The 27,225-nt window shown below is 40.4% G+C and overlaps 1 protein-coding gene across 2 annotated transcripts; it reads left to right on the forward strand.

The window, feature by feature from the left end:
* GPRC5B (G protein-coupled receptor class C group 5 member B) lies at positions 1-27,182 on the forward strand. Of its 2 annotated transcripts, XM_031942595.1 has the most exons (5): positions 1-296; positions 7,175-7,250; positions 17,145-18,158; positions 23,640-23,752; positions 25,225-27,182. In XM_031942595.1, the coding sequence occupies exons 3-5, from the start codon at positions 17,153-17,155 to the stop codon at positions 25,267-25,269; spliced, it is 1,164 nt and encodes a 387-aa protein (XP_031798455.1). In that variant the 5' UTR covers positions 1-296; positions 7,175-7,250; positions 17,145-17,152; the 3' UTR covers positions 25,270-27,182. The 2 variants fall into 2 exon arrangements, with proteins under 2 accessions (XP_031798455.1, XP_012398196.1); XM_012542742.3 differs by lacking the exon at positions 7,175-7,250 and having other exon boundaries at positions 2-296.
* Positions 27,183-27,225: the final 43 nt, after the last annotated feature.

A 27,225-nucleotide genomic window follows, 5' to 3' on the forward strand; every position in this document is an offset into this window, starting at 1 on the left:
CTGGATACAGGCAGGCGACAGGGCTGACGGCGAAATCCGGGACCGCTGCTGGAACGGGGCTGGAGCCGCAGTCAGAGCCAGAACCTAAGCGGTCCGGAGACGTCGCCAGCAGCGGCCACAGGGCGCAGGGGGGCCGTGCGCGGCAATGCAGTGAGGGCATCTGGGGGAGCTGGAGCCGGGACTAGGGGTTGGGGGGGAGGGCAGGGGAAGGGGAGACCGCTCTGCAGAAATGTGACTTCAGTGGCGACTGCTGGAGAAGCGGGAGAATCCGTCCGGCTGTGGGGCCGCCGGGGCGGGTGAGTGCGATGCGGTTGCCGAGGAGTTCTGCCCCAGCGGGAGGACGGTGGGCATGGGGATGGCGGGGAAGGAGGGGATGGCTTTCCAGGCCCTTGAGAAACTTTTCTTCGGCGGGAAGAGCTCTGTACAGCGTCTTCCATCCCGGAGAGTGTCATCCCCCTGTATCATCCGAGGACCGCCGCAGGGACTGAGTGAGACAAATGGGGGGGGGGGGGGGAAAATTATTGGGGAGCTGGGAGGAGGCCCCTGCGTGGCCGCATCCAGAGAGGAGCCGCAAAGGGCGCAGCGGGGCCAGGCTTGGAGGTGATTGTTTCAGGAAAGACGGGAGAGGGTCTGGGTATGAAATGGAGGGGGTAGAGGGAGCTCCTGCGGAGGAATTGGAGCAGGGGTCAGTTCCTTGAAGCTCTTAAGTGGAAGGTAGTCAGACCATCTTCGACTCACAGCAGGGGAGGCATCCCCTAGTCCCCTTTGGAAACCAGTGCCTGGCCCACACCTGCAGAGCGAAGGTTGTTGCGGGTATTGCTTCGTATTGTCCAGAATGGAGTCACTGCGGACTGGAGACAAGTGGAGAAACGGGGGGCACATAACACTAGAGGAAATCTGGGCTGGAGACGATGCAGAATTAGAGAAGAAAAGGGGGAAACCTGAGCTGGAGACTCGAGGGACCGTAGTGATTAGAAGAGCACCTTGGGGAATGTGACGAGGAGAGCTATGAGGGAAAAGCTTGTAAGGAGACTGCAGCCTACAGCCAGGACTTGGGGGCTGATGGCAGATTGCCAGAGCATAAAAGACCTGGGGTTAGTAGCTTACATGGCTCAAGCTTATATAGCTGTCTTCTCAGTTTCCTCAGTTTTTTTGTCTATCTATGCCTCTATGGAAGAGGACGATTGCTGGGTTGGGGAGGAGGAGGGGAGAGAGAGAAGAGATGGAGAGAAGGTCATTGAATACAATAGTACATCTGGTTGAAGGATATGGTGGCTGGGAAATATTTGCTGCTGTGAGAAGGTCGGGACCTTAATGGGGGAGGGAGGGAGTACTAGCCCACCTCAGCTCCTCAAAAAGTCCTGCTCCTTTGTAGGGTTGTTGACCCCAGGGACCCCCACCAGCCTCTGACGATTCAGCTCTGCGTTGTTGTTCAGCTCCCCAGGCTTCTGGTAGGAGCAGATATGTGGGCCAGAGTGCAATGCATTTTTACTCTTTCCTATTTCAGCTCCTAAAAGTTGGCTCTAGGGGACCTGTCATTATAGTTGAGATTTTCTTTGGATGGACCCTAGGGTGGTCCAGGGTCTTTAACTCCCCCATGTGGCTGTCTCCTTTCCATCTTTTTGAAAAGCTGATACCTCTATCAGAAGAAAAAGCACGGAATTGATTAGCAAATATTGTTTAATTTCATTTGCATCCCGTCACTGGCCAGTACTAGGAGATTGGGAGAATCCTTAGAGATCATTATCTATCTCTAAAACCAAGAGGAAACTTGCCTTCCTACCTCTGAACACAATATTACAGATACCCTTTGATCAAGGCAGAGTACTGTGGGTCGTCCTATCAGCCATAAGATTTTGAAAGAGTTGGCTTTTCTGGTTATGATCTTATGGATCGAATTCTAGTCAGTCCAATATCTTCATTTAGGAACTCTGAAGCTCTTGAGAAGTTAAATGATAACTCAAGGTCATGAAGACACTCAATAACTAACTGAGCCAGGGTTTGAGCTCAAGTCTCCGGGGATCCAAATTCTATGTTATTCCCATAATACTAAACTACCTTACTAAATAAGGGATGTAAAGAAAATGGATGACTTGGGGCCCCCCTCAGGCCTCCAATTATCTTGATAGGGTCACAGAAATGAGAGGAAACAGCAATATGTATATGAGTTCTAATCTCCCTACCGCATTTCAATCTCTTTAAGAAGACCCTCCCTTTTTATTGGATAGGCCCTATGGAGTAATAGATAGAGTGGGCTTCAAATTGGCAAAGACCTTCTTTTGATGTGTGATCCTGGTAACTTAACTTCCTCTCTGCCCAGTGTGCCCCTGAACTTGACCCATATTCCTAAAGAGATTGCTGAGATTTTTTTAAAGGGGAGAGGAATGTAGGAGAATTTGGGAATGAGGGTCTGTGTATTTTGACTGGAGGCAGTCTAATGGTATGCAAATTTAGGTCTTATTATTGAATTTACAATTCCCACCAATTTTGCATTCGAACCACTGTGTAAATTGTTCTTCCTCTCTATTCATTGCCCTAGGGCTTAAGTCAGAAGGGTTGATTCTGTGTACTGGAGCCAGATGGAGTGCTGGATGCCCAGGCTGGAGAGATGTGTAATACTTAGAGGGGGGAGTAGGGGGGGTGGGATAGGGAGTAAAAAAGAAATCTCAGCACTTTAAGACACAGATGTTTAAAAGTGTTTCAGAAATTACGTACTAAAGATCATGAGGAATTTTCTATCTAATGACAGATTTTCTACCTACTTAACAGGAGGACATTTTTTTTGCAGTTTGTCCCCTTGTTTCTGCCTCTTCTAAGACCCGAAGCTCCCTGGGGTCTGATTTACCTCAAAGCAACTCTTAGTAGCTATAGCAATGAACTGGGAGAGATAGGTACTGGTTTTATACAGACTAGCGCCACTGGCTCCTCACCATTCTGTGCCAATTGGCTTGGTGTCTAGATGCAAAATTAATGGAATTAAACCTCCATTATCTGAGGAGGTGCCGGTTGTCACTAATGGGTGATGTGCAGACAAAGATATATTAAGCCCCAGGGCTTGAGCACCTCTGACTCCAGTTTCACTGGATTCTTAGCCCTCCCAAAGTGTGCTCTTTGGATCTGACCGAAGACCTGGACCCCTATGTTAAGAGTTATTTAGAACAAATAATGTCCCTTCGCAGAACTATCTGATTTCTTAAATACAGTTCAAAATTAGTAGAATTTTCTCTATCACAACCTAGGGAAATCTGCCAGTCCTGAAAGGAATGGTCTGGAATATCATTTGCATTTAAATGATTGCTTTTATTTACAGGCTCAGGGCTGTTTTGCATATTCATGGAGACATTCTCACAACTGTATTTACATACCGAAAGGGATTTCTTTAGAGCTAAATCTAGGAGTTGAGTAGGTTAGGTTTTGCCTGTGTTTGAGATAAATTGGTTGTGAGGAAGCTAAGAAATGAATGGTAGGAAAGGGTGGAACGAATTCTCCTGATGATTCAGCCCAGCTATTTGTGCCCTAAAGTCTTGCTGACTGTTATCTACACTGACAAGAAAAGGCTAAAACCACAGGGCTGATGAGATAGATGAAAAAACACCAGGCTCTCTGGAGGAGAGATCCATCTTAACTCTTTGTTCTTTCTCTGGAGAGCCAGTGCTTGGGGTTGATGAATTGGGTAGCTTACCATTTCCTACAAAATATTTCAGCCAAATAAAATCAACAAGCATTTATTAAGCACCATTATATATGCCAGGGATTTTGCTAATTGCTAAGACTACAAAGAAGACAACAGACAATCTTTTTTTTCTTCTCAGAATAATGGGGGGGAGGGGAAGGGATCATGCAAACTGCTACATTAGGGTATACCACGTAGAGAATGAAGTGAAGATCACCTCAGAGGGAAGGTTTTCACAAACCAAGTGAGATGTGGGAAAGACTTGTAATGTGGGACTTTTGCTAGAACCTGAAGGAGTTCAGGAGCCAGTGAGAACATTCTGAAATATAAGCTTTTTGAATGGGGCAGGGACTTTTATATGTCCAGCACCTAGGATTGTAAATATAGAGCTGGAAAGAACCTTGGAGAGCACTTTATGTATGAGAAAACTGAACTGAGAAATTGACTTGCCCAAGATCATACAGCTGGCATCTCAGGTGGGATTCAAAACTGAATTGGCATTATAAGATCTTAACAAACATTAATTCAATGAATCCCTTTTGTTCCTGGTTGTTATTCAAATTTGTATGACTCTGATTTCACGGACCATAGCATGCCCATCTTGTCCATGAGGTTTTCTTGGCAAAGATACTAAAGTGGTTTGCCATTTCTTTCTCCATTTGTTTTGGGACACACAGCTATTAGGTGTCTGAGATCAGATTCAAACTCAGGTCTTTCTGTCCAGCACTCTTATCCACTGATCCACCTGACTGCCTTTATGCCTTTAATAAAGATTTAAAATATTCTCTTTCTGAATAGGGTTGAGGCTATCCAGCCTGACTTTTCTCATATTAACTTGTGAAGTAGGAATCAAGAACTTGTATTTTGCATTCTGTCACTAACTTTTAAGATTCATAGTCACTTCCTCTCAGTTTCTTCTTCTGTAAAACAAGAAACATGATATAAATTAGTAATCATTAAACATTGGAAGCACCTATTATATGCCAGGTACTGGCACCTGGGATACAAAAAGAGGCAAAAGATAGTTCCTGCCCTGAAGAAGCTTACAATCTAATGATAGTCACTTTCCCTTACTGGATTATTGGGAAAATCAATATAAGTATTGAAAAATTTTAAGTACTAATAGAGATTCAGGGAATTGTCTTTTATTAAGTATTCCAAAGCTTAAGTAAGGGGCCCCCAAACTCATTTTTTCAAATTAGGTATTAAAAGTGTGGCTTCACTTCTTTAAAGAATTAGTTTTTTCTAAGTCAGAGCAGAAATTTCTGGTTCCAGAAGGATAAGCTGGGAACTTAGATAAGCTGGGAACTATGGCTATTTTTGCTTCAGGTGAAGAATTCCGCCTTTCTTTTGGGAGGAAAGCCTCTATAAACAACCCTTTATTAGCTTGGTTCAATAGAATTTATGGGGAAGAAGATAATCTAGCTTATAGTCATTTTTTTAAATTTTATTTAATAGCCTTTTATTTATAGGTTATATGCATGGGTAACTTTACAGCATTAACAATTGCCAAACCTCTTGTTCCAATTTTTCACCTCTTATCCCCCACCCCCTCCCCCAGATGGCAGGATGACCAGTAGATGTTAAGTACATTAAAATATAAATTAGATACACAATAAGTATACATGACCAAAACGTTATTTTGCTGTACAAAAAGAATCAGACTCTGAAATATTGTACAATTTAGCTTATAGTCATTTAACCTGGCTCCAATACTGTGTCTTAAGAGAAAGCTGGTATCTGGCTTCTTTTACTATTATTCTGAGTGTTTTGATCTACATCAAGTGTTCATAACCAATTTTCTATCCTGGGCCCCTTTGGCATTCTAGGAAAAACATAAAAAATTAACATTTGTTAAAATGTTTTGTGGGAGGTTTTTTATGGAAAGAAGTACTAAATTTCAGTTAGAAGTTAATGAAAATACAAGATTGTTCCCCCCATCCAAGTTCATGGACTCATGAAATCTATCCATAAACCTTCTATGAACCCCAGAGGCACGGAGAAGTGACTGTCACCTAGGTGTCATCCTAGGATGCTTTAAATCTAATTAGATAAAGACAGCTGTCTTCAACATAGAGTTTGGGAAAGAGCTTTTGAAGTCCCTCAGTGGATTAAGGTTATAGATCTTGAGATGAAAGACATTTTAGGGACCATCTAACTGTAGTTTAAGACACTAGAAAGAAGAAGAAAATGAAGCCTTGGGAGAAGCCTTGGTTGGGTTAAATAGGTAGTAAGCATTAGGGGTAAAATTTGAACTTCAGTCCTCTGACTCTTCATCCAGGATTTTTCCCACTGTACCAACCTAAAAGAACACTGAACTTAAAGTTGGAGAAACTGAGTTTGAATTCAGGTTTGGGGGCCTCCTTGAATTCACTTAATCTTACTTAAAGTTTCTCCACTCTGGAGAATGTGAATAAAATATCTGTGATTCTTAAAATTGTTAAATCTTAAAGTGCTATGAAACTATTTTACTAACTCATTGTTAAGTACAGTGCCTGGCATTTAATAAATGTTTCTTTCATCTCTGTGCCCTGTTTGCCTCAGTTTCCTCATTTGTAAAATGAACTGAGAAGGAAATGACAAGTCACTCCTATATCTTTGCCAAGAATACTCCAAATGGGGTCACAAAGATGGAACACAGCTGAATAACAACTTCCTCTTCCTGCCCCCTCCTCATCAATATTAGTACTTCAACAAAGCTGAAGGAACCCTTACCCATTTTTACTTTCAGTGTTCTTAGATTTCCCCAAAGGAAAATCACCTTGTTTCTATACTCTGCTGGGATTACTTATTAGTCATCCTAAGGGAATACATTCTCATAAATCTGGGGTTGTTAACTTATTTGTGTGTCCTGGACTCTTTTGTTGGTCTGGTGAAACCCATAGACCTCTTCTTAGAAGAATATTTTTAAAATTCATCAGATTACAAAGGAAACCAGATATATTGAAATACAGGGGGTTTTATGTGAGAAATATATTTATGAAAAAAATCTGTTTTTAAAGTCCCCATTGTCAGGTCAAGACCCCTTTGCCTTAAAGAAGTCTTCTGTTTTTATTCTTGACTCCTTGTTTGCTTTATAATAAAGCAAAGGATCGGAAACGGGAGATGGACTGACAGTGGGTTATCCATGTAACACCATCTCCATGGTAACTGGCCAGTCTAGAAGAGCTCGGTCACATGAGGTTTACATGACATGAATGAAATATACTATGTGTGTATGTGTGCATGGGGGGGTGGGAGGGAGACACAGGGAGAGAATGGGAAGTACCAAGCTCAGAACAGGGAGCATTTGCAGTGCCAGCAGGCTACAAAGGTTGTTGTCCTGAAGCTATCTTTTGTGCTCAGAGGCATCATTTGAGTGGCTCGACAGAGTGGTTAAAGGAGCCCTCTTCTGAAGGATTGTTTACTGCATTTCTTTCAAGCTCAATGAACCACAGCTCACTAGAAAATTGAGTTCTCTCGCGCGTAACCTATCGCTTAATTGTGGACCTTTCTTTCCAGTGTATATGTTTAAATCAGGATGGTTAAAGCAGCTTCATCTCAGTTCCGGTGTCCAGGAGTTTAGGTCATACCAAAGGTAATGGATATATTAGCCTGATTTTCCATTTTAATGTTTTATACCTTTTGAAGTTAAATAGAAATACTGGGTTTGTTGCTTGTGTTCCTTCCATCATTACCTACAGATGTCTGCCATTGGGCTAACTTTAAATCTCATCAGGCATTTTTAATATGGGAATTTAGAAAGGGATGGAGAATAGAGGAGGAACTCATTTCTTAGAACCCCCCCTCCCCAATTTGGAATAATTCAAATATCTCTTTGGAAACAATGGCACTAATGGGGGGAGAGGAGACTGTGATTTACAATGCCTCCTGACTTCATTCTTCAATCCTTGATCACTACTATTTCTTGGATAGATGGCTGTTAGGATTCCTATCAGTAATGGTACTATAGAATTTGGCTATTCTGTACAATCATAATAACTGGTATTTGTAGAGCATTTTAAAATGTTAAAAGTGCTTCACATATATTGTTATCTTATTTGAGCCTCATAGATAACCCTGTTACTGTCCCCATTTTTATGGATGAGGACACTGAAGTTCTCAGAGGTGATTTGCCCAGAATCACAGAAAAATTAATGTCAAAGGAGGGAATAGAACTTTCTCAAATCACTAGATTTTAGTGCTGGTTTTGCCACTGGGTGCTGACTGTCATCTAGACATCATCTCCCTGGGCCTCTGTTTCTTCATCTGTAAAATGAGAAGCATGTTATCCCAGCTCTCCCTTACTGGTTCAATTGTGAAGTTCAGTAGGACTTGAAAAATACTGAGCTCTATAGAATTAGCATGTTTTATTATACTCCAAAGTTACAGAAAGTGCCCCCCCCCCCAATCTTATTTTTCCTTTGGAATTTTAAACCCCACACTTGAACTTTACAGAATTGAACTTTTGTACCTGGAGCCATCCTGCAACTTAACTTGGTCCCATGTTCACAGGTACAACAAAAACAAGAACTTTTTTGTGTAGACTTGGGATTCAAAAGAACAGAGACTTGGGATTCAAAGACATGGCCCTATATTTTTAGAGTTGAAGAAGATTACTTTAGGGATGTTCTTTTTACAAATGAACAAAGTGAGATCAGGGAAAGTTAAGTTTCTTACTTTGTAACATACCATCTGAAGTAGAATTTTGAATTCAGATCCTTTAATTCCCAAACCAGTTATATTCAAATAATTTGTTGTTGTTATTGGGTTGTGTTTGTGTGTGTAGAAATCCAGTTATGAAAACAAATTTGGTTTTTAAAGTCCACAGTTTTCAGATAATGATTTAAAAAAAGACAAAGTCAAAGTGGTGGTCATGTGATAAGGTTCAGGAGTGCAGAGATGAGGTGCAAAGATTTGAAGGATCACAATGAGTCATTTTCCCTTCTAAAAGGTACATCTAGTAAAGGTCTTGGTTAAAATCCAAGTACGATTTTGTGCCATATTTTGGGAAGGGGTGATTTTTATAGACCGAAGGAAGGGGGAGAAACCAGGAGAGAATTGGGGAGATAAGGGATGTTTTGAAAACCAAGAACTGTTGAGATGTTATCTTGAAGGATCAAATCAGGAAGGAGTTAGTGAGATACTTCGCGGATAAAGACAAAGTCAGGAGAGACGAGGAAAAATGCTCTCGAGTAGATTAAGGACTTTTTGGTATTAGGGAGGGAGTAAACTGACAAGTTCCCTTCAAATGGAACCAAGTTCAAATCTGGGCCTTTTTTGTTTGTTTATTTATATCCAACTTTTCATGACTCTTTGGACTGTACTGTTCATGGCATTTTCTTGACAAAAATAGTGGAATATTTTTCCATTTCTTTCTTCAGTGGATTAAAGCAGAGGTTAAAGGACTTATTAAAGATGACACAGCTAGTGTCTTGAGCTCAAATTTGAACTCAGACCCTGGGTGGGACACAATCTGCCTTTTTAGAAGGCTTTCCAGCCCCTCAATTGCTAGGTCTTCTCTCAGTTAATTCTTTCCTATTTATCCTGCATAGCTTGCTTTGTCCATGTTTGTTTGCTTGTTATTTCCCCCATTAGTCAGAGCAGGGACTTTCTTTTGCCTCTTTGTATCCCCAGTGTTTATCACAGTGCCTAGTACAGGTCATTGTATGAGACTTGTTTCTGGCTCCCAGTTTTATTTTTTGTAAAATGGAATAGTGCTAGGTGGTTTCTAAGACCCTTTTCATTTCTCTCTATGACCTTCTGATCCTCATTTTACAGTTTAGTTAGTTGCAGTCCAGGAATGATACAGGTTCTCTGATGCCTCTTCACTGCTTTTTACATACCTTTCCATTTTTTCAAGCTCTAATATTTAGTTTTCTGACTCTCCTTAATCTTCACTTTCATCATTTTTAAAATGGGGATAATATATGAAATAATTTATATTTTTTGTGAAGATCAAATGAAGTGATACAGGTTGAAAATAATTTATTACTCTATTCTTATAAATGTTATTATCATAGATAAACCAAACCAATAAATAACTTTTTAAAAAATTAGGTCAATAGTTGCTACATCTTGCACTGACAGAACTAAATCTCATCCTGTTTTTTTTTTATCACTGCCAGAATTATAGGGAAATAATATGAGGTAAATTACCATATATTTACTTTGTATGCATTTTTTTCTGTAATCAGAAAAGGCTACAGTAGTTAGTGTAGATTAATTAGTGTAGATTGTTCTGTACTTAATGGATGAGGAAGGGAAGGCACCAGAGCCAGTGGAATAATTTTGGGAACTCCCCCATACATCACCATCATAGCTAATATTTATATAATGTTTACTCTGTGCCAAGCAATTATTATCCTTTTTGATCCTTGCAACAACCCCAGAAGTAGAGACTATTATTCTCATTTTATAATTGAGGAAATTGAGACAAACAGGTTAAGTGATTTATCCAAGGTCATACAATGAATAAAGGACTAAGGCAGGAATTGAATTCAGGTCTTCTTGCTTCCAAGTTAGACATTCTGTCCACACTGCCACCTAGTTGTTGAGAATATTAGAGGATAGAAATCTTACTGCTCCCTAGTGTCAATGTGGTATGGTGGAAAAAAGTCTGGATTTGGAATCAAAAGTCCTGGGAGCAACCTTTCCTTCTTTTTTTATTAAAGCTTTTTATTTTCAAATTTTATATTTCAAAAAAATTAAACCATTTCAAAATCTATGCATAATAGATTCACCCTTGCAAACATTTGTGTTCCAGTTTTTCTCCCTTCACCCCATCCCTTCCCTATTCAGCAAGTAATCCAACATGTTAAATACACAGTTCTTCTATACATACTTCCACAAGAAAAATCAGATCAAAAAGGGAAAAAATGAGGGGGGAAAAAAAAGCAAGCAAACAACATTACAAAGGTGAAAATACAATGTTGTGATTCACACTAAGTCCTCACAGTCCTCTCTCTGGGTAGAGATAATTCTTTCCATCATAAAATCATTAGAACTAGCTTGAATCACATGGAAAAAGTCACATCCATCAGAATTGATTATCGAGTAATCTTGGGAGCAGCCTCTCTGAGTCTCCCTTAATGCTATTGCTTTTCCTCTTGTTTGATTATCTCCAATTTTTCCTGTATACAGCTTGTTTGTACACAGTTGTGTGCATATTGCCCACCCTGCCTCCAGTAAGATGGTGGACTCTTGAGAGCTAGAACTGTCTTATAACTTTCTTTGTATCTTTTTCCTGAGGGACAAACAAAAACAAGTGTTTAATGCAACCTTGAGATATAATAGGTACCTAGATGGTGAGATAGGTTAAGTGCCAGATCTGATGTCAAAAAAACCTTCTCCTCCTGAGTTCAAATCTGGCCTCAGACACTTACTGGTTGTGTTGGGCAAGTCACTTAACTCTGTTTGCTTCAGTTTCTTCATCTGTGAAATAAGCTGGAGAAGGAAATGGCAGATCACTTCAGTTTCTTTGCCAGGAAAACTTCATGGATACTATTGATAGTATTGACCCAAATGGGATCAACAAATGACACAATAATTATTATTTGTTGGACCTCTTTCTACTACTGATCTTATCTCCTGATTATGGAAAGGATATTAGAGTCTTCAATTTTTGAAGCTTATGTTAGAGAATGGCTTTATTTACTTTTGGGGGACTTATCTTTTAGTGTTTCCAACCCTGCATTTTAACTCACCTACAGTGAATTTCTGACTTGACTCTAGTGGCTTTTGTTATGGGAAATTTGAAGGGCTATTCTTGGCTGAATCATGTGAGGAGGAATCCCTGTGGGGCTTAGTGAATATTTTTGTGGAGAGTTTGGGATCCTATTTAGGAAAGGACCTGAAAGGATGTTTCTGTAGTTGGTATGAGGCAGGCCAGCAGCAAAATGGGACACTCCTCTTTGCAAATAACCTGGGAAGTCTGGTAGATATGTTCATTTAGCTCACTGGCTGACTGGAATGCCATAGGAGAGCTTTGAAACAAGAGGAGGGGAGAATGAGCATGAACAGGTGCAAATGCCCTGAGCCCATGCAGCTGGGAGACCTTTACAGGGTTTGGCACATCTCATTTTTATCCACACAGATAGGAAATCGATGCTATTATTATCTTCATTTTACACATGAGGCAGACCTAGGGTAAATGACTTGTCCAATGTGAAATCTGAAGCCAGATTTGAACTTGAACTCAGGTCCAGCACTCTACCCACTGTGCCAGTAGCTGTCCACCGCTGGAATGTAAGGAGAGGATCATTACTGTGATTTCATTGGATAGAGAAATCCCAGTGAGCAAACTGCAAACTCCCTCTTCTGATTTCTCTGCCATGGCAAACACTCTGCAATTTACAGACTTAGTTGCCCGACACCCAGAGATAAAGAGATTTTTTTCGGGGAGGAGATTATCAGTCTTTGTCAGAGATAGCATTTGGATCCACATCTGAGGTCCATTGTACTACACTGTCACGACTGATAGTGTCATTCTTAGAAGGAGGATGGGTCACTCTGGGGAGTAAACACAGTTTTGCCCTCCACATGGAACATGCAGAGACTTCAGGAAATAACTGAATCTGGTAGTAATTGATTGAACCCACAATTCAATTTTAAGGAAAGCGGAGAAGGAGAAGGTGACTCGTTTATACTTGGTTGTGAGAAAGCAAGCAGTGAGTCAGCAGAATGTTTGCCGATAGAAACGAGCAAGGTTGGGATCTACTGTGTAAACAAAGGTTTGATCCTGGGGCTCTTGTTGTGTTGTCACCTTGGAGCCCTGGCGGGGTAAATAGGTGCCTGTTAGACCAAGGTCATGTGGCCCATACAGCTGGCAACAGAATTGAAGAAGTAAGAAAAGATGAAAGATATGGTCACCTCCAGTAGAGGAAGAAAGAGGACTGGCCTGGAGTCTGAAAAACTTTGGGAGTAAATTCTGACTTGGGGGTTTGCCAGCTGTTTGACTTTATGACACTGAGCCTCAAGTTCCCTTGTTTGTAAAAAAGCGATTATTACAATAGTTGTTCAGTCATTTTCAGTCACATCCAGGTTCTGTGTGACCCCATTTGGGGTTTTCTTGGCAGAGATACTGGAATGGTTTGCAATTTCCTTTTCCAGCTCATTTTACAGATAAGGAAACAGAGGCAAATTAGGACTAAGTGACTTGCTTAGGGCCACAGAGCTAGTGTTTGCCTTTTGGTGTTTAGTTTTGGCCTGGTACTATGCTAAGCCCACACTTAGTGCTTCACTTTTATGATCTCATTTGATCTTTTATAACTTTAGGAGGTACATGCTATTATTATCCCCATTTTATTGATGAGGAAACTGGAAAACAGAGTTACGTGATTTGCCCAGGGTCACACAGTTAGAAAGTATCTGAGGCTGGATTTGAACTCGGGTTTTTCTGAGTCCAGGCCCTGCATTCTACCCACTGACAGGCACCAGAGTAACACAGAGTTGTTGATCAATCAAATTGTTATATATAAAGTACTTTGTAAACCTTAAAGATTTATATAAATGTAAAATATTATTTACCCTCTTGTAAAAAGCATACTGAGCACTGACCATAACTTAATTCCCTGTGTGTTCCAATAAACACCAGTAGAATCCAATGGGGCTTTTTTCTGTATAATTCCTAGCAGGCAGTGTCCTCTCTGAAAGGGTTTTTCTCCCAGATGATTATATTAAACAGCTGCCAGAAAAAAAGAGATTCTCAAGGTGTCTTCTCCCTTTGGATGCAGCTGAAATAAATGCTATTGATCCGATCACTAGTCCATCTGAGAAAATGACTTAGATTTGGCATTTCCACCAGCTCTCCCACTGGCTCAATCTGTAAACATTTATTAAGAACCAGCTAAATGACAAGCAAAATGAGCAAAAAAAAAGCATCCTTGTCTTCTTATACCTCATCTTGTAATAGGAAAGGTCATCTAGTCCAAAGCTTCTTAAAGTGTGGGTCACGCTCCCATGTGGGGTCACATAACTGAACATAGGGATTGAAAAATTATGATTTATTATCAGTAAATTTTTGAATTGTATACCAATTTTATATACCCAGGGTCGCATTTGTTATATCCCAGAGGCATATCTGAATTGATTGGCTATAATGAAACTTGGTCCAAATGAATCCATTGTTTGAAATGAAATTTTATTTAGAACTATAAACAAAGAGTTACTACCGGATCTGTTCAAATATAAAGAAGGGAACCCAGTAAAAGTAGACAAAAAAAGTCAAGCATTTACTAATCCTTATAACTCTCTTTCTTTCCTCTAATCTCTTAGAGGGGGAAGGAAGGGAAGCAAAGGAGAAAGGAAGAGAGAATTATTTCTGAAAGGAAGAATGATTTGCTAAGTACATAGAATGAGTGCTTGTAAGGAAAGAGAACTGAAAATCAGCTAGTACTTGAGAGCATAAACAACCAGGTTACCCCTTCTTTAAGATCTTCTTCGAACAAACAACCTTTAAGTTACCTCATTATAGAAAGTGACTGTGAGAGGAATCAGTCCCAGAAAAAGTATTTGTTTTATAAAATTGTATAATGGATCAGAATTGGTTGTAATTGGAGTGGAGTAAAAGCTTTATAGCCATGAGTCAAACAACCGGATATAGGTGCAGAAGAGTTTCAGCTATTCTAGATTCCCTGGAACCCAGAAGTAATTTGTCCAAGGCCATGCAGGTAGTAAGTGGCAGATTGGGATTAGAAATCAGATCTTTGGGTTCTAAATCAGCTATTGTTGCTTCCACTCCCCTGGAATGGCTCAGTCAGCCAGGCTAAAGGATTAGTTTTGTCAGAAGGAAGGTTCCTGGGTAATGGGATTTGGCTTGTGAGACTTCCAGGCTTCCACTTGGTTGTTGGCTTGAAAACTGGTATTCTCTGAACAAGAGCCAAGTTTGTAAATCTGGTGAACCCTCCTTGGTCCTTATGCCTGCCCCAGGCTTTCTGTGTCTTCTTTATTATGACTTTACACAATAGCCTGGGGTAGCTAGGTAGGTAGTATGATATATAGAGTACTGGACTTGGAATGTGGAAAATTCTCCTTCAGGAGTTCAAATGTGGCCTCAGACATTTACTAGCTGGGTGACCCTGAGCTAATCATTCAACCCTGTTTGTCTGACTTCCTCATCTGTAAAATAAACTGGAGAAGGAAATAACAAACCACTTCACTAATTTTACCAAGAAACCCTAAAAATAGGGTCACCAACCGTCGAAAACAACACAATGTCAACAACAAACATTATCGCCAGTGAAGGAACTCAAAGTTACTGAGGGTAGATAAATAGGAACAAAGAAGAATAAAGGAAACACTTTAAAGGAGAGCAGAAGGATTATTGACCTTGAAAATTCAACTAAGAGCTAGTGCTATCACATGCCTTTGTGGTCCTCCTACAGATTTGGACAGGAAGGAACCTTAGAAATCATCTAATCTTTTTATCAAAGAAAAGAAGCTCTAGACTGGAGTGATCCTATTCATGGTCACACAATAAGGTAGTGGTGGGTCTACTTTAGTCACTCTGACATCCTCTCATGTGCCCCAATTGAGATTAGTGCCATTAGACAACCCACAATAGAAGAAAGACAATGAGGGCTTTATCCCATTGGTCAAGACAACGGAGCTCAGTACCCATGTAACAAGAATAGTCAAACTGCAAATTAGTCCCCCTAGTTGCTAGTTTGGGCTCTTCTTTCAGTGCAGGTCCCCCAAATCCTTGATACCCTTTTCTGTTTAGAAATTAAATTCTAGGTTGATACTATAAAACCAAACTTATTTGATCATAGAATTCCTTAGTAAAATTTATAACTGTGTATATTATAAATAAAAGCTAACTTAGATAGTTGAGATAATTGTGAAAAAATAAATTTTATAGGTGAATTGACAAGTCATTTGCAGTATGTCTGGAATTGTGCTGTGAAGAATGTGAGCATTATTAAATATGGAGTCTGCCTAGTGATCTCTTCAGCTCTATTTCTAAATGAAAATTCTCACAAAATTTTCTCAATCAGGGGCCCCCTTTCACCATGGATAATAGAAAACTTGGGGAAAGATAATGGGATCTTATCTAAGATAATAGACTTAGAGCCCAAGTACCTAATTTTATACATAAAGGAAGCCAAGGCCAAGAACTATTAAATATTTGCACAATATCAAATTGGGCAGCTAGGGGATTCAGTGAATAGTGCCAGAGTCAAGAAGACTCATCTTCTTGCATTCAAATCCAATCTCAGACACTTATTGCTGCGATACCCTGGAAAAGTCATTTAATCCTGTTTGCCTCGGTTTTTTGTGTGTAAAATGAGCTGGAAAAGGAAATGGCAAACCACTCTAGTATCTTTGCTAAGAAATCTCTAAGTTGGGGTCCCAAAGAGTCAGGATTGAACAATAAGGTCAAATGGCTGGTAAGCATCAGTTAGGTAGGATCTAAATCCAGTCCTTTGATTCCAAAGCCTTTACTCTTTTGATTCCACTACTCTGTCCCTTTCTGGGTAACTCTTAAGATCTAATAGAGGTATAAAATCTCTAAGATCCTGTGAATCTCCCAAACAATAGATACACAGGAAAAAGTCAAAATTTTATGTGTTTGGGGTAAGGCTGGAGAGCTTCTGCATCTGTGATTCATCTTTGAGGATGGAAACTCCTTAAACCCAATGCAGTTCCTCTGTAAAAGTAGGATTTTAATGAGAAACTACATTTCTCAGTATCACACAGCTAGTTCAATATGTTCACAGACACAGGTGTTGAACTCATATCTTCTTAGTTCTCAAAGTTAGATCTTGTAACCCCAATGCTACACTGTCAGTTCTCTTTTAAGGGTTCCCTGTTTTCTGCAGTGGTTTTTAATCCAGTAGATAGAGCTTAGAGTTGTTTATCAGCTATTGTCATCATGCCCACACGATAGGTACTCTCCAGTCTCCCTGAGGTTTTGAGGTGGTGGAAGTGGAAATCAACTATAACTCAATGCAGTTTTTATCTATACAACATAAATAATTCATCAAACCTTATGCTCCCTCTGAGGTGACTAGGATTTGAAGCTCTTTGGCTGGGAGATGGCTCAGAGCGACTTTAGAGACAAAGAAAATGATCAATACTGCATTTACTTATGGAAGCTCCTGGGACTGCAGCTATTTGGGTGGCTGGAGGGCAGGCAAGGATTGGAGCAGCTGTAGTAAGTAGCTCAGTACAACTGTGGACAGAGACAGATCATAGATTCAATAGGCTTACTATGAAGAGCAATTGGAAATGATAAGCTATAATGATTATAATATAATAAATTTTAATAAAATAAGCTTTGATCTCTAGCAAAGGTACAGGGTTTCCTTTTGGGATGGGTCTTCCTGAAAGAATAAGAACAGTTTGAAATAAGTGGGAGACCTTCCTCCCTTTAAAATAATTCAAATGTTGCACTATTTAAAAAAAAAAAAAAAAAAAAAAAAAGCTTGTTTATAGGATGGTGTCTTTAATTGATTTTTTTCTCTTTTTAAAAACATTTATGCCATTTCAGAGAGAAAAATGAGAACCCACCTGGTCCTCTCATTTCTCCTCTTCTTTGTGATCGGCTATGGCTCCTCAGAGAACGCCAGCACCTCTCGAGGTTGTGGGCTTGACCTCCTCCCTCAGTACGTGTCCCTGTGCGACCTGGATGCCATTTGGGGAATCGTGGTGGAGGCAGTGGCAGGGGCTGGGGCCCTGATCACACTGCTGTTGATACTGATCCTCTTGGTGAGGTTGCCATTCATCAAGGACAAAGAGAAGAAGGGGCCCCTGGGCCTAAACTTCCTGTTCCTTCTGGGGACCCTTGGGTTGTTTGGACTGACTTTCGCATTCATTATCCGAGAGGATGAGACCATATGCTCAGCGAGGAGGTTCTTGTGGGGAGTGCTCTTTGCCCTGTGCTTCTCATGCTTGCTCAGCCAGGCGTGGCGAGTCCGGAGGCTGGTTCGCCATGGGAAAAGCCCCTCGGGCTGGCATCTCGCCGGTATGGCCATATGCCTGATGCTGGTCCAGGTCATTATTGCCACAGAGTGGCTGGTCTTGAACGTGGTCCGGGATAAAAAGCTAGCCTGCAGCTATGAACCCATGGATTTTGCATTGGCCTTAATTTATGACATGGTTCTGCTGGTGGTGACCCTGGGGTTGTCCCTCTTCACTCTCTGTGGGAAATTTAAGAAATGGAAGAAGAATGGGATTTGCCTCATCCTTACCACCTTCCTCTCCATCCTGATCTGGGTGGCCTGGATGACCATGTACCTTTTTGGCAATGCAGAACTAAGGAAAGGGGACGTGTGGAGTGACCCCACCCTGGCCATCGCCCTGGTGTCCAGCGGCTGGGTGTTCGTCATCTTCCACGCTATTCCTGAAGTGCACTGCTCCATCCTCCCATCACAGCAAGAGAATACACCCAACTACTTTGACACGTCACAGCCCAGGATGCGGGAGACGGCATTTGAAGAAGATGTTCAGCTTCCCCGGAGCTACATGGAAAACAAAGCTTTTTCAATGGATGAACATAATGCAGGTAACTTGAACCAAGCTTTGTCTCTAGCTTCTGTAGGTGTCTGTCAACTGGATGATGAAGAGCTAGACACTGTTCCTTCCGTACCCCATTTGCTGACCAATTGGAGCATTTTGAAGTGATTTCAGATCCTATAGTTAATTAAATAAAAGTAAATTTTTCTAATTGTCTGAACCTGTAGAACAGAGGTGACCAACCAGTAAATGCAGGTCCTTAAGTCCTTGCTAACTATTCAATGTATATTATTTGGGAGTTGCTTACTAGGAATCCTAGGAGGAAGGAGAATGCTCACAGGTGTGTTCAGTTCTACAAGTGACAGAGGATAATGCTGAGTCAGCCCATCAGGTGGTCATTTGTTCTTCCCAATAGCAGAGTCCACATCCTTGGGTTTGCTTGATGTGAGCACTAGGAAATTGTGTGAGTATTGGAATAAATTCGTAAGAGAGGGCAGGTTCCTCCCCATCATTCTTCCCCAGTGCAGCAAATCTCCAGATGCATTTCAGAATAAGAATACATTCTCTGGGAACCCTGCACTCAGTAGGGCGTAGTAGATAGAGCCATTTCTTGCACTAGACTTGCAATCGGGAAGAATTGGATTAAATATTGCCTCAGAAATTAGTTTGGGGGGACCTTGTTAAAATCATCTGACCTCCCTGAATCTCACCTTTCGCTTTGGCAAATTGAGGTACTAAATAGCCAGCTCCTATTTCTCAGGGTTGTTGAGAAAATTAGAAGAAATAATGTGTATACAGTGTTTTCTTTGCAGACCTAAAAGCATTTCCTAAATGTAAGGTGCTACTGCTGTTGTAAGAGACAGGTTGCATGACAGATAGAATGTTGAATCTTGCCCATGACACATTGTACCTGTGTGACTCTTTGAAAGTCGCTTAACTAACCTTTGAGTATATCTCTCAAAGACTATAAGTTATAACTGCATTTGTGTATAATTAGTCCAAGCAATATGAAAAATTAAAGATCCCCCTCTTGTGTTTGAGACAGTGGTAGGAATCCTCTGTCCCTTTGAGTGAGTGAGTGTGTGTGTGTGTGTGTGTGTGTGTGTGTGTATTTGTAGAAAATGGCTTTACTTTCTTTTATATACTCTGAGAGAAAGAAACATCCCCAGTAGAAGTCTGATACATCACATTCAATGTCTTGGCTCTCTTAGGTCCATGGGAGAGCTTGCCTCTCTACTAATTCCCTTCTTATGTCTCCTTGAGCTGCCATGACACATCTGAGCTCTAGTTTTCCACAATTAAAAAAATTGACTTGAAGTCTAAAGTGTTTTCTCAAACTGCCCTTTGATTCTGATTTATGAGGGTTGCCCCTTTTAATCCAGTATCCATAGTCTTCTGGGACCAAATCAATGAAGACAGACCAGACAAAAATAGAGAGTGGATGTCTTGGTATGTGTTCTCCCTTTCCCCTGGGTGTATTCAAGAGCCAAAAGGATTACATTTTTTATTTAATCTGTTAAAAATCACTTTGCATCTTTATTAGTGCAAATAACTGCCAGTTGGCTATGTGTAAAGTTGACTTCCTGAAGTTAGGGAGTGGGGAGCCTTACAGTTCGCCCCAAATTGTATCCTGACCCCCATAGCAAAACAGACTCCTCACAGGCATAAATCCATCAAACAGAAACCTTATCTGCTATGGCCTGGGCCCTCCTGCACTTGTCCTTTAGCCACTATTGAGACCAGCTGTTGGAATTCTTGGCATAAGCTGCAGGAGTCTTGAATTTCAGGGAGCCGGAGCCCAAGACCACTCCAGTTGGGCTCCTTCATACAACTATGGCCCTCATCTCAGGCCAGTGAAATCTGATTTAAGAGAATCATGCAAGATCTATTTAATTAAAACTTGGTCGTCTCCAGTTTCAATCTTCTTGTTTCACTGACATGATACAAGTGATAGAGGACCACTTTGCCCTCCCTTATCACCTTCCTTGTTTGCTACTTCAGTATTATAATGCAGAGGTTCTTAGGGCAAAGAATGTAATTCTGAGAAAAATTATACTCATGGGTATGATTTGGTGACAAAGTTCATTTCAGTAGTCTCTGTCTCCTTCCTTTTTCCTGAGAGAGAGACCTTGCTCAGACTTCTGCTTATTAATATCAGTGCCAGCATGACAGAAGTGATAAGAAATTAAAATGCATTGAAAAATCTAGCACCTTGAATCACAACTTCAAAAGCCTTAGAGATGTGTTAAACATTCACCTTTCAGAGGAATGAGATGAAGTGCTTTTTCAAGAGAGTACTTTTTTTAGGGGCCATAGTGGATAGAGTAATGGAGTGAAGAAATCCTGAGTTAAAAATCCCTTTGGATACTTCCCAGCTGTGTGACTATTATGGGCAATCCAGTTCACTGCTCTAAATCTCGATTTCTTTGTCTATAAAATGGGGAATGACATCTTTAGTGTCTCTTGCAGGGGGAAGTTGGTAATGAGGCTCAGATACAATAATACATATTTAGTTCCATGAATATCAATTGATCAGAGGCTAAAGAGGTTTGGGGATTAGGACATGAAGATCCCATTGAACCAGGGGCTACTTTATGTTTATACTAAGGAGTAAGGTAGTGGAGTGGATAGATGGGACTTGGAAGTCAGTGAAGAAAGACCTGAGTTCAGATCCTATATCAGACACTTAGTAGCTGTTTGATCCTGCTTCAGTTTCCTTATCTGAAAAATGAGGGGATAATAGAGCACCTATCTCACAGTTGTGAGGATCAAGTGAGATAATATATGTCAAGTGCTATATAAATGCTAGCTATTTTTATCTCTGTCTATCCCCTCCACCCACCCCCACCTTAGTGAATTCCCTGAAGTGACTGCCCAGAAATTTGGCAGTTGCTTTCGAGGGCTGCATTCTTTTGTCATGGATATGATTATATATCAGTAATATTAAACTCAAGTAGAAGCAGACTCTTGAAGACCAGATTGACTTAGAAAACCACAGATTCACCTTATCTGTTATCTTATTTTTTTTATTTTATTATCTTATTTTAAAATTTTGTTAATTTTTTTTTGTTGTTGTTAAATTTTTCCCAATTAAATCTTAATCTAGTCCAGGCTGCCCTTGGGAGTTTTGTAGGCCAGGCAACATCTGTGATGTACATCATCTCATCTCTGTTATTATAGTGAGAGATTTAGACATAATGATCTTCTACTTCTGCAAAACCTTATTCATAGCTCTCACTATGGAGGAAGTCAAGGGTTTGGCTCATCTCTACCACTTAGTCCTTTCACTAATTCATTCCTTGGAGCTTTGGTTACTCAGCAAGTTGGAAACAAACTTTGGGCCTGCTCTCTTTGTGTGTGTCTGGAGAAAAGGCCTCACTTTGTTATTGTTTTAGACAAAGCAATACAAGGCTTACTTGTTTCGGCTGGGTTTAAGCACACTGATTCCTGGGGTGAGAGCAATTTCTGGAAGGATTGGCATTTTAGAGCCACCTGGACAGCAGCAGGAGCACCAAGGTATTGGGAACAATTTCAATTTTCCTGCAGTTCCTGAAAAACCTACTAAATGAAATCCATTGGGCTCTGGAGATGGAGATAGGAGTGACTGTGATTTCATCAGTAGAGGAAACATCCAGCCCTGCTTCCCAAGGCTAGGAATTTTCAAGTGAGGGCCTTCCTCCCACTGATGTTGCCTTGAGCACATAGAGAGATTCAGTGAGTTGACCAGAACAAGCTGCTTTTGGAACTAACTATAGACACATTTCTCCAATTAATCAGTAAAGAGACAAGCACAAAGCTTGGTTTTCTCTATAGTCAAACAGGGGCTACTTTTCTGATTATATAAGTGGGAAAGAGCAGATAGGTGGATAAAGCACTGACTTTGAAGTCAGAAGGAAGGATCTGAAGTTCAGATACCCCAAATAAACAGTTCACTGGTTTAGGAAGTAAAGCAAAGTAAGAGCTTAGCATTTGGCCTTCTCTTTCACACTTAGGAGAAGAATGAAACCTGGATTATGACAGATGACATGCATATGGTTTTGTTTTGTTTTGGTTTTTCTAGCATTTTAAAGTATGTATAAAATGCTTTTCTTTAAAAATAGTATTTTATTTTTTCCAAATACATGCAAATAGTTTTCAACATTCAGCTGTGAAAAATCTTATATTCTAAATTTTTCTTCCTCTTACTCCCCCTCCTCCCCCAGATAGCAAGAAATTTGATATAGATTAAACATTTGCAGTTCTAGAATAAGAAGATTATCCACAGAAAAGGCATTGGAAATGGCAAACAACTTCTGAATGTTCCTCTGGCTTAAGTGATATTTCCATTCCTGGTTCCCTATGTCCAGAGGTGTTACTGATGGCTATACAATTTTATTCTCAGAAAATGCTTAGGAAAAGTATTTCGGAGCAGCTAGATGGTACAGTGGCTAGACCACCATCCCTGAAGTCAGGAGGACCTGCGGTCAAATCTGACCTCAGACACTTAATACTTTCTAGCTGTGTGATCCTGGGTAAGTCACTTAACCCCAATTGCATCAGCAAAAAAAAAAAAAAAAAAAAAAAAGAAAAAAGAAAGAAAAGTATTTCATTTAGTATTTCCCAAATTAGATCTCTTTTTCTTCAGCTCCCTGACCCAAACCTAAGTCTGCTCTTCCTGAAGTTCAGGATGCTTCTAGGCATGATTTGGGTGCTTGTATAAATAACTAATTACACATGGTTTAATGAGACCTTGTGCTTGCTCCTACGCTCTCTGGTGTAGGATTTATTTAAGAGGGATTTCTTTAGCAGAACAATTATTAAATGAGGATGAAAATAGCTGGCATTTCTGCATTTTACAGATGAAAAACTGAGATTCAGAGACTTTGCCCATAGTATAGATAGTATCAGGTGGGATTTAAATTCAGTCCAGTGTAACAAATAATTATTTAAGTATTGTGTGTAGAGCATTGTACTAGATACTCGGGATAGGGGTCACAATCTACATTGAATCTAAATTTTGACTCCCAACCAGCATTTTATCACCTGCACCAGAATGGTGGCCACAGCTCCAGTGTCAGACTAGCTACTTCAGAGGGTTGCAAAATTCTTCAACCCCAAGACTTTAGGTTTCTTTTGTCTGGGCATCCCGGGCTTCTAGGATAGTGGCTGACACATAGTAGGCACTAAAAGACACAGTATCGTTTTGTCAGCAGCATACAGGAAGATACATATTATCATCTTGGCCTGGCAGAATTAGAATTGAGTAGACTTGTCAGCAAGTAACAAGGACTGGAAGTTCAAGCCTCTCTCTCCCACAAATGCCAGGCAGTTTACTAACTTAGGGACAAACTTTCCAAACTCCACAAATGCCTGACTAGCTAGAAAAGGAGACTGGGAACAAAGCTTCTTTGTGATTTTTGTTTTTTGCCTGGCATGTGATGAGGGGAGGGTGAACTGTGGGGGCAGGAGCAGGGTGTTGATGCATCAGGAGGAAAACAACCACCAAAAAAAAAATCGTATCTCCCTTTTCTTTTTCTCTTCCCCCTTTTAGCTCTACGAACTGCAGGATTTCGAAATGGTAGTCTGGCAAACCGACCCAGTGCTCCATTTAGAAGCAATGTTTATCAGCCCACTGAGATGGCAGTTGTGCTAAATGGTGGGACTGTAAGTATCAAAATGTGATGCTATGGCAGGAAGCTTACATATGTACAGTCCTGGGGAACAGCTTCATTGGGGATAAACGGCACCGTTTAAACTGCTTGCTCTTTTTAAAAGACAAAAGCTAAAAAGTACATCACTTGCAGCTAGTGTGCATGCAGTGCTTACATTTTTCTCTCCCCCAGTCCCTTCCATATATTTAAGATAACATCCACCTGAATTTAATCAATTTATGTGTTAGTTTGGGACTATTGGGACTATTCCACATCACCAGTAGTCCCTGACAATATAAATAAGCCAGTAAGCAACCCAGAATCTATTCTTTACCTTCAGCCGTGTCTGCTGATTCACCTTTCAAGAAAGGCCAGCCAACTTAAAATTATAATCTTTTCCAGATTTTGTTGATGTTCAGCCTAGCTGAGATTTCCCTCTTTCACTCTGTCACCCTGTGTGCCCAAAGGGTCAGCACCGGGAACTCTCTGGAAAGAGGTCCCTAAAGACTCGGAGAGCTTGCTCACATGGAGGTCACCATTTCCTCCCCTCAGATATGGTTCAGCCTGTCAGTATGTTAAAGCCTTGCTCTGTTCTCATGGCAAGAATGGGTTAGCTAGCTGATGCCAAACAAATCTTTCAAGAACATGGTCATGGCCATTTTCCTTTTCTGGAAGCATTTTCTTTTTCTGTAGCGATCCAGAGAGGAATTCTCATCTCCACATTTAATTTTCAAACATGGCTATGTGCTTCTTTTAAAAAAAAAAAAAAATTCATAAGCCTGTTTACACATGTCAAGTACATTTCCATTCTTTAAATCATGTACCGATTCCATTAACTCAACATAATAACATGAGCTGATGATTGGGGTTCTTTAGTGAATGTACATTGAGCATAGGAAACTCTAGGTTTTATTTAGATGTTTTGCTCTTTTACTTTTGAGTGGGATTTCACAGATCAGTTGGGCAGGAGATCAGAAATAAACAGCAACATGGATTAGCCTTTATGAGGTATGGGACCCTTCCCCCAAACTAATCTCTGTCATAAAGTGTTTGGTCTCCAGGCCATCAATAATTATGATTTGGAATCAGGCCTTGGATACTTTGGTTGTTTAAATCCACCTGTTTCTATCCAGCATGGATAAATATGCCACAGGGCAGTAGCTCAAAATAAGAGGAAAGGGTTTGTAGATGATGTAGAATTAAGAGTCATTTAGGCCATTTTCATGATGGGCTGATAAGGAAATGTTTTACTATTAAAGGATAAAGTTTTTTGGATGAAGAAGTTTCACTGAATAAGAAAATAATCCCTTTCCACTATGCTTACATTTATTTCGTGAGCTCTGCTTTGTTTGGCCAATTTGAAAACAACTGCTTACTGAATCATTTATTTCTCCTAATGACTTAATTTCTAACCGTGCATATGTTGACATTGACTTTGGGAAAGCATCGAGTTCATAGTTATGGATTTGTTATCCTTATTTCCAGATCCCAACTGCTCCGCCAAGTTACACTGGAAGACACCTCTGGTGAAAGGCTTTTACAAAGTTCCAGAGAATAAGAATCTCTATTACAGATTTTATTCCCTGGCTGAGTCTTTCTGGGGGAGAAATCAATAACAGTGGTGGAACAAAGTCACCCACTCATCCTGGAGCTTTCAGAATCCCAGATAATGGGGTTTCATGTAAATGTGAACACTGGTAAACTGATAAGCTAACCACCCACAAAATACCAAACCAACCAATAATTTTGCAAACTAAAGCAAAGCTAATTTCTTGTAGAATTAGGCTCACTCTTAAACTGCAACTGGGGAGACTGCATCCACCAAATGTAGAAGAGCCAAAGTCACAGTAACTGCTGAGCAGGCCTGATTTGTTTTGAGTGCAGGTTTCCTTGTAGGGCCTCTCCCAATGGCAAGTATTGGATCCAGGCTGCCTCCCTCATGAGGTTGATACTTGGGGCTTTCCCATTTGATTGCTAGTTGGTTTATGTGTTGCCGGGGATCAAGAGAATAATTTGGTTATCGGTTTGGTGAGCGTGTATTTGCAGATGTACTTAGATTAATAGGGTGAGGGTGGGGTCCCTGGTTAACACTGAGAGAAGCATTGTATTACCGTGAAAATGCAAGAAACACTATTTTAGTGAAGGCTTCCCCTGACATTCTGAAGAAATGGTCTCTGGTTGTTTGTTTGTGGACCACATTTAACATGGTGGTGGACTGGTGGTCATTTTTTTTTATGCCCCATACCTGTGATATTTCAATTAGGACAGGCCCCAAAGTGAAGCCCGAAGTAGACATGACCTGTGTCATGTGGCACCAGAATGAAGTTCTCAGTGATAACAAGCTTCTCTCCTCCCATCCCACAACCCCAGAAGCTGTCCTGAGAATCTGGTAGTGTAAGCATTTTTCTGATTTATCTATATTTTGTTTCCAAATGTGCTGATGGGGCCAGCAGCTCAGAAAGCCAGAGGGATGAGCTGTAACAGGTTTGCCACTGACCTATGTGCTGTGTGGCCTTTTCAATCCTTTAAGATCAGTATCAAGGTTCCTACTGCTTAGTAATCAAGGAACTTGTGTTCCTTATATTAAGGGAGTGGGATCTCCAAGACAAGGAACATTTTCGTTTGTGGATTTTTGTTTGTTTGTTTTTTTGGGTGTTGGAGTAGAGAAGAAAAGTTTGTTAGATGTTTTTTATCTTGGTTAACTGCAAGTTCTCTGAAAGTGGTTATTTTAAAACCCATTACTTCTGCCATAGTTTCCATCTGTCTTCAGCAAATCATCCTGTTTGTTATTATTTAACATTTATTTAGTGCATATCCAACATTAAAAACATTGTGGTCTCATTGTTTTAACTAACATGATCTGCAGCTTTCTTAAATGCCTAAAGCAAGATTTTAACCTGACAGTATTGGATATATAAATGATGGGTTCTTTTGCTATGTAGCATAAGCTATAAGAAATCCATTCTGTTTTCTAGCCCTTTTTAAAATAAGAAAAAAAAAAAAAAAAAGGTAAGCCACAAAAAAACATATAAAAAGTCAATGGTTGGGGGAAAAAATGGTCACTGACTTTATAAATTTAATACATCTATGCTAAATAATTATAACAAAACCTCAATATTTTTTCCTATATCTAATTTTGGTTGTGCCCTACAAGCCTTTCACCCTTTGCATAGCCCTGGGGGAAATGAGATTGATATTGCCATTCTTGCCGTGATCAGCTTGCAAGTTACTTTTTCCCCTCTGCAAGTTCATTTCCCTTTTTGCCATGCATGTGAAAAGAAAGCATGGCATGAGAGTGCCTGCCCCCATCATATCTCATTTCCAATATCAGCCCTGGGAGCATGCGCCTGCTTTTAGACAACCAGACACCTGACTTTAGCCTTTAGTGTGTGTTTGGGAAGGTGATTATTAGATGGTTTGGAAATTTAAGTATTTGGGGGAGGGGGGATGTTAGGGAAAAGGGTGGGGGGGGGGGATGTTGCATGC

Source organism: Sarcophilus harrisii, chromosome 1 (genome assembly GCF_902635505.1).
Source record: "Sarcophilus harrisii chromosome 1, mSarHar1.11, whole genome shotgun sequence".
Classification (NCBI taxonomy): Eukaryota; Metazoa; Chordata; class Mammalia; order Dasyuromorphia; family Dasyuridae; genus Sarcophilus; species Sarcophilus harrisii.

Excerpts from the sequence above, each read along its gene's own strand:
- GPRC5B (XM_031942595.1), top strand. The coding sequence starts at position 17,153 with ATGAGAACCCACCTGGTCCTCTCATTTCTCCTCTTCTTTGTGATCGGC. Across the intron at positions 18,159-23,639 it reads AATGGATGAACATAATGCAG|CTCTACGAACTGCAGGATTT; the intron begins GTAACTTGAACC and ends TCCCCCTTTTAG. Across the intron at positions 23,753-25,224 it reads TTGTGCTAAATGGTGGGACT|ATCCCAACTGCTCCGCCAAG; the intron begins GTAAGTATCAAA and ends CCTTATTTCCAG.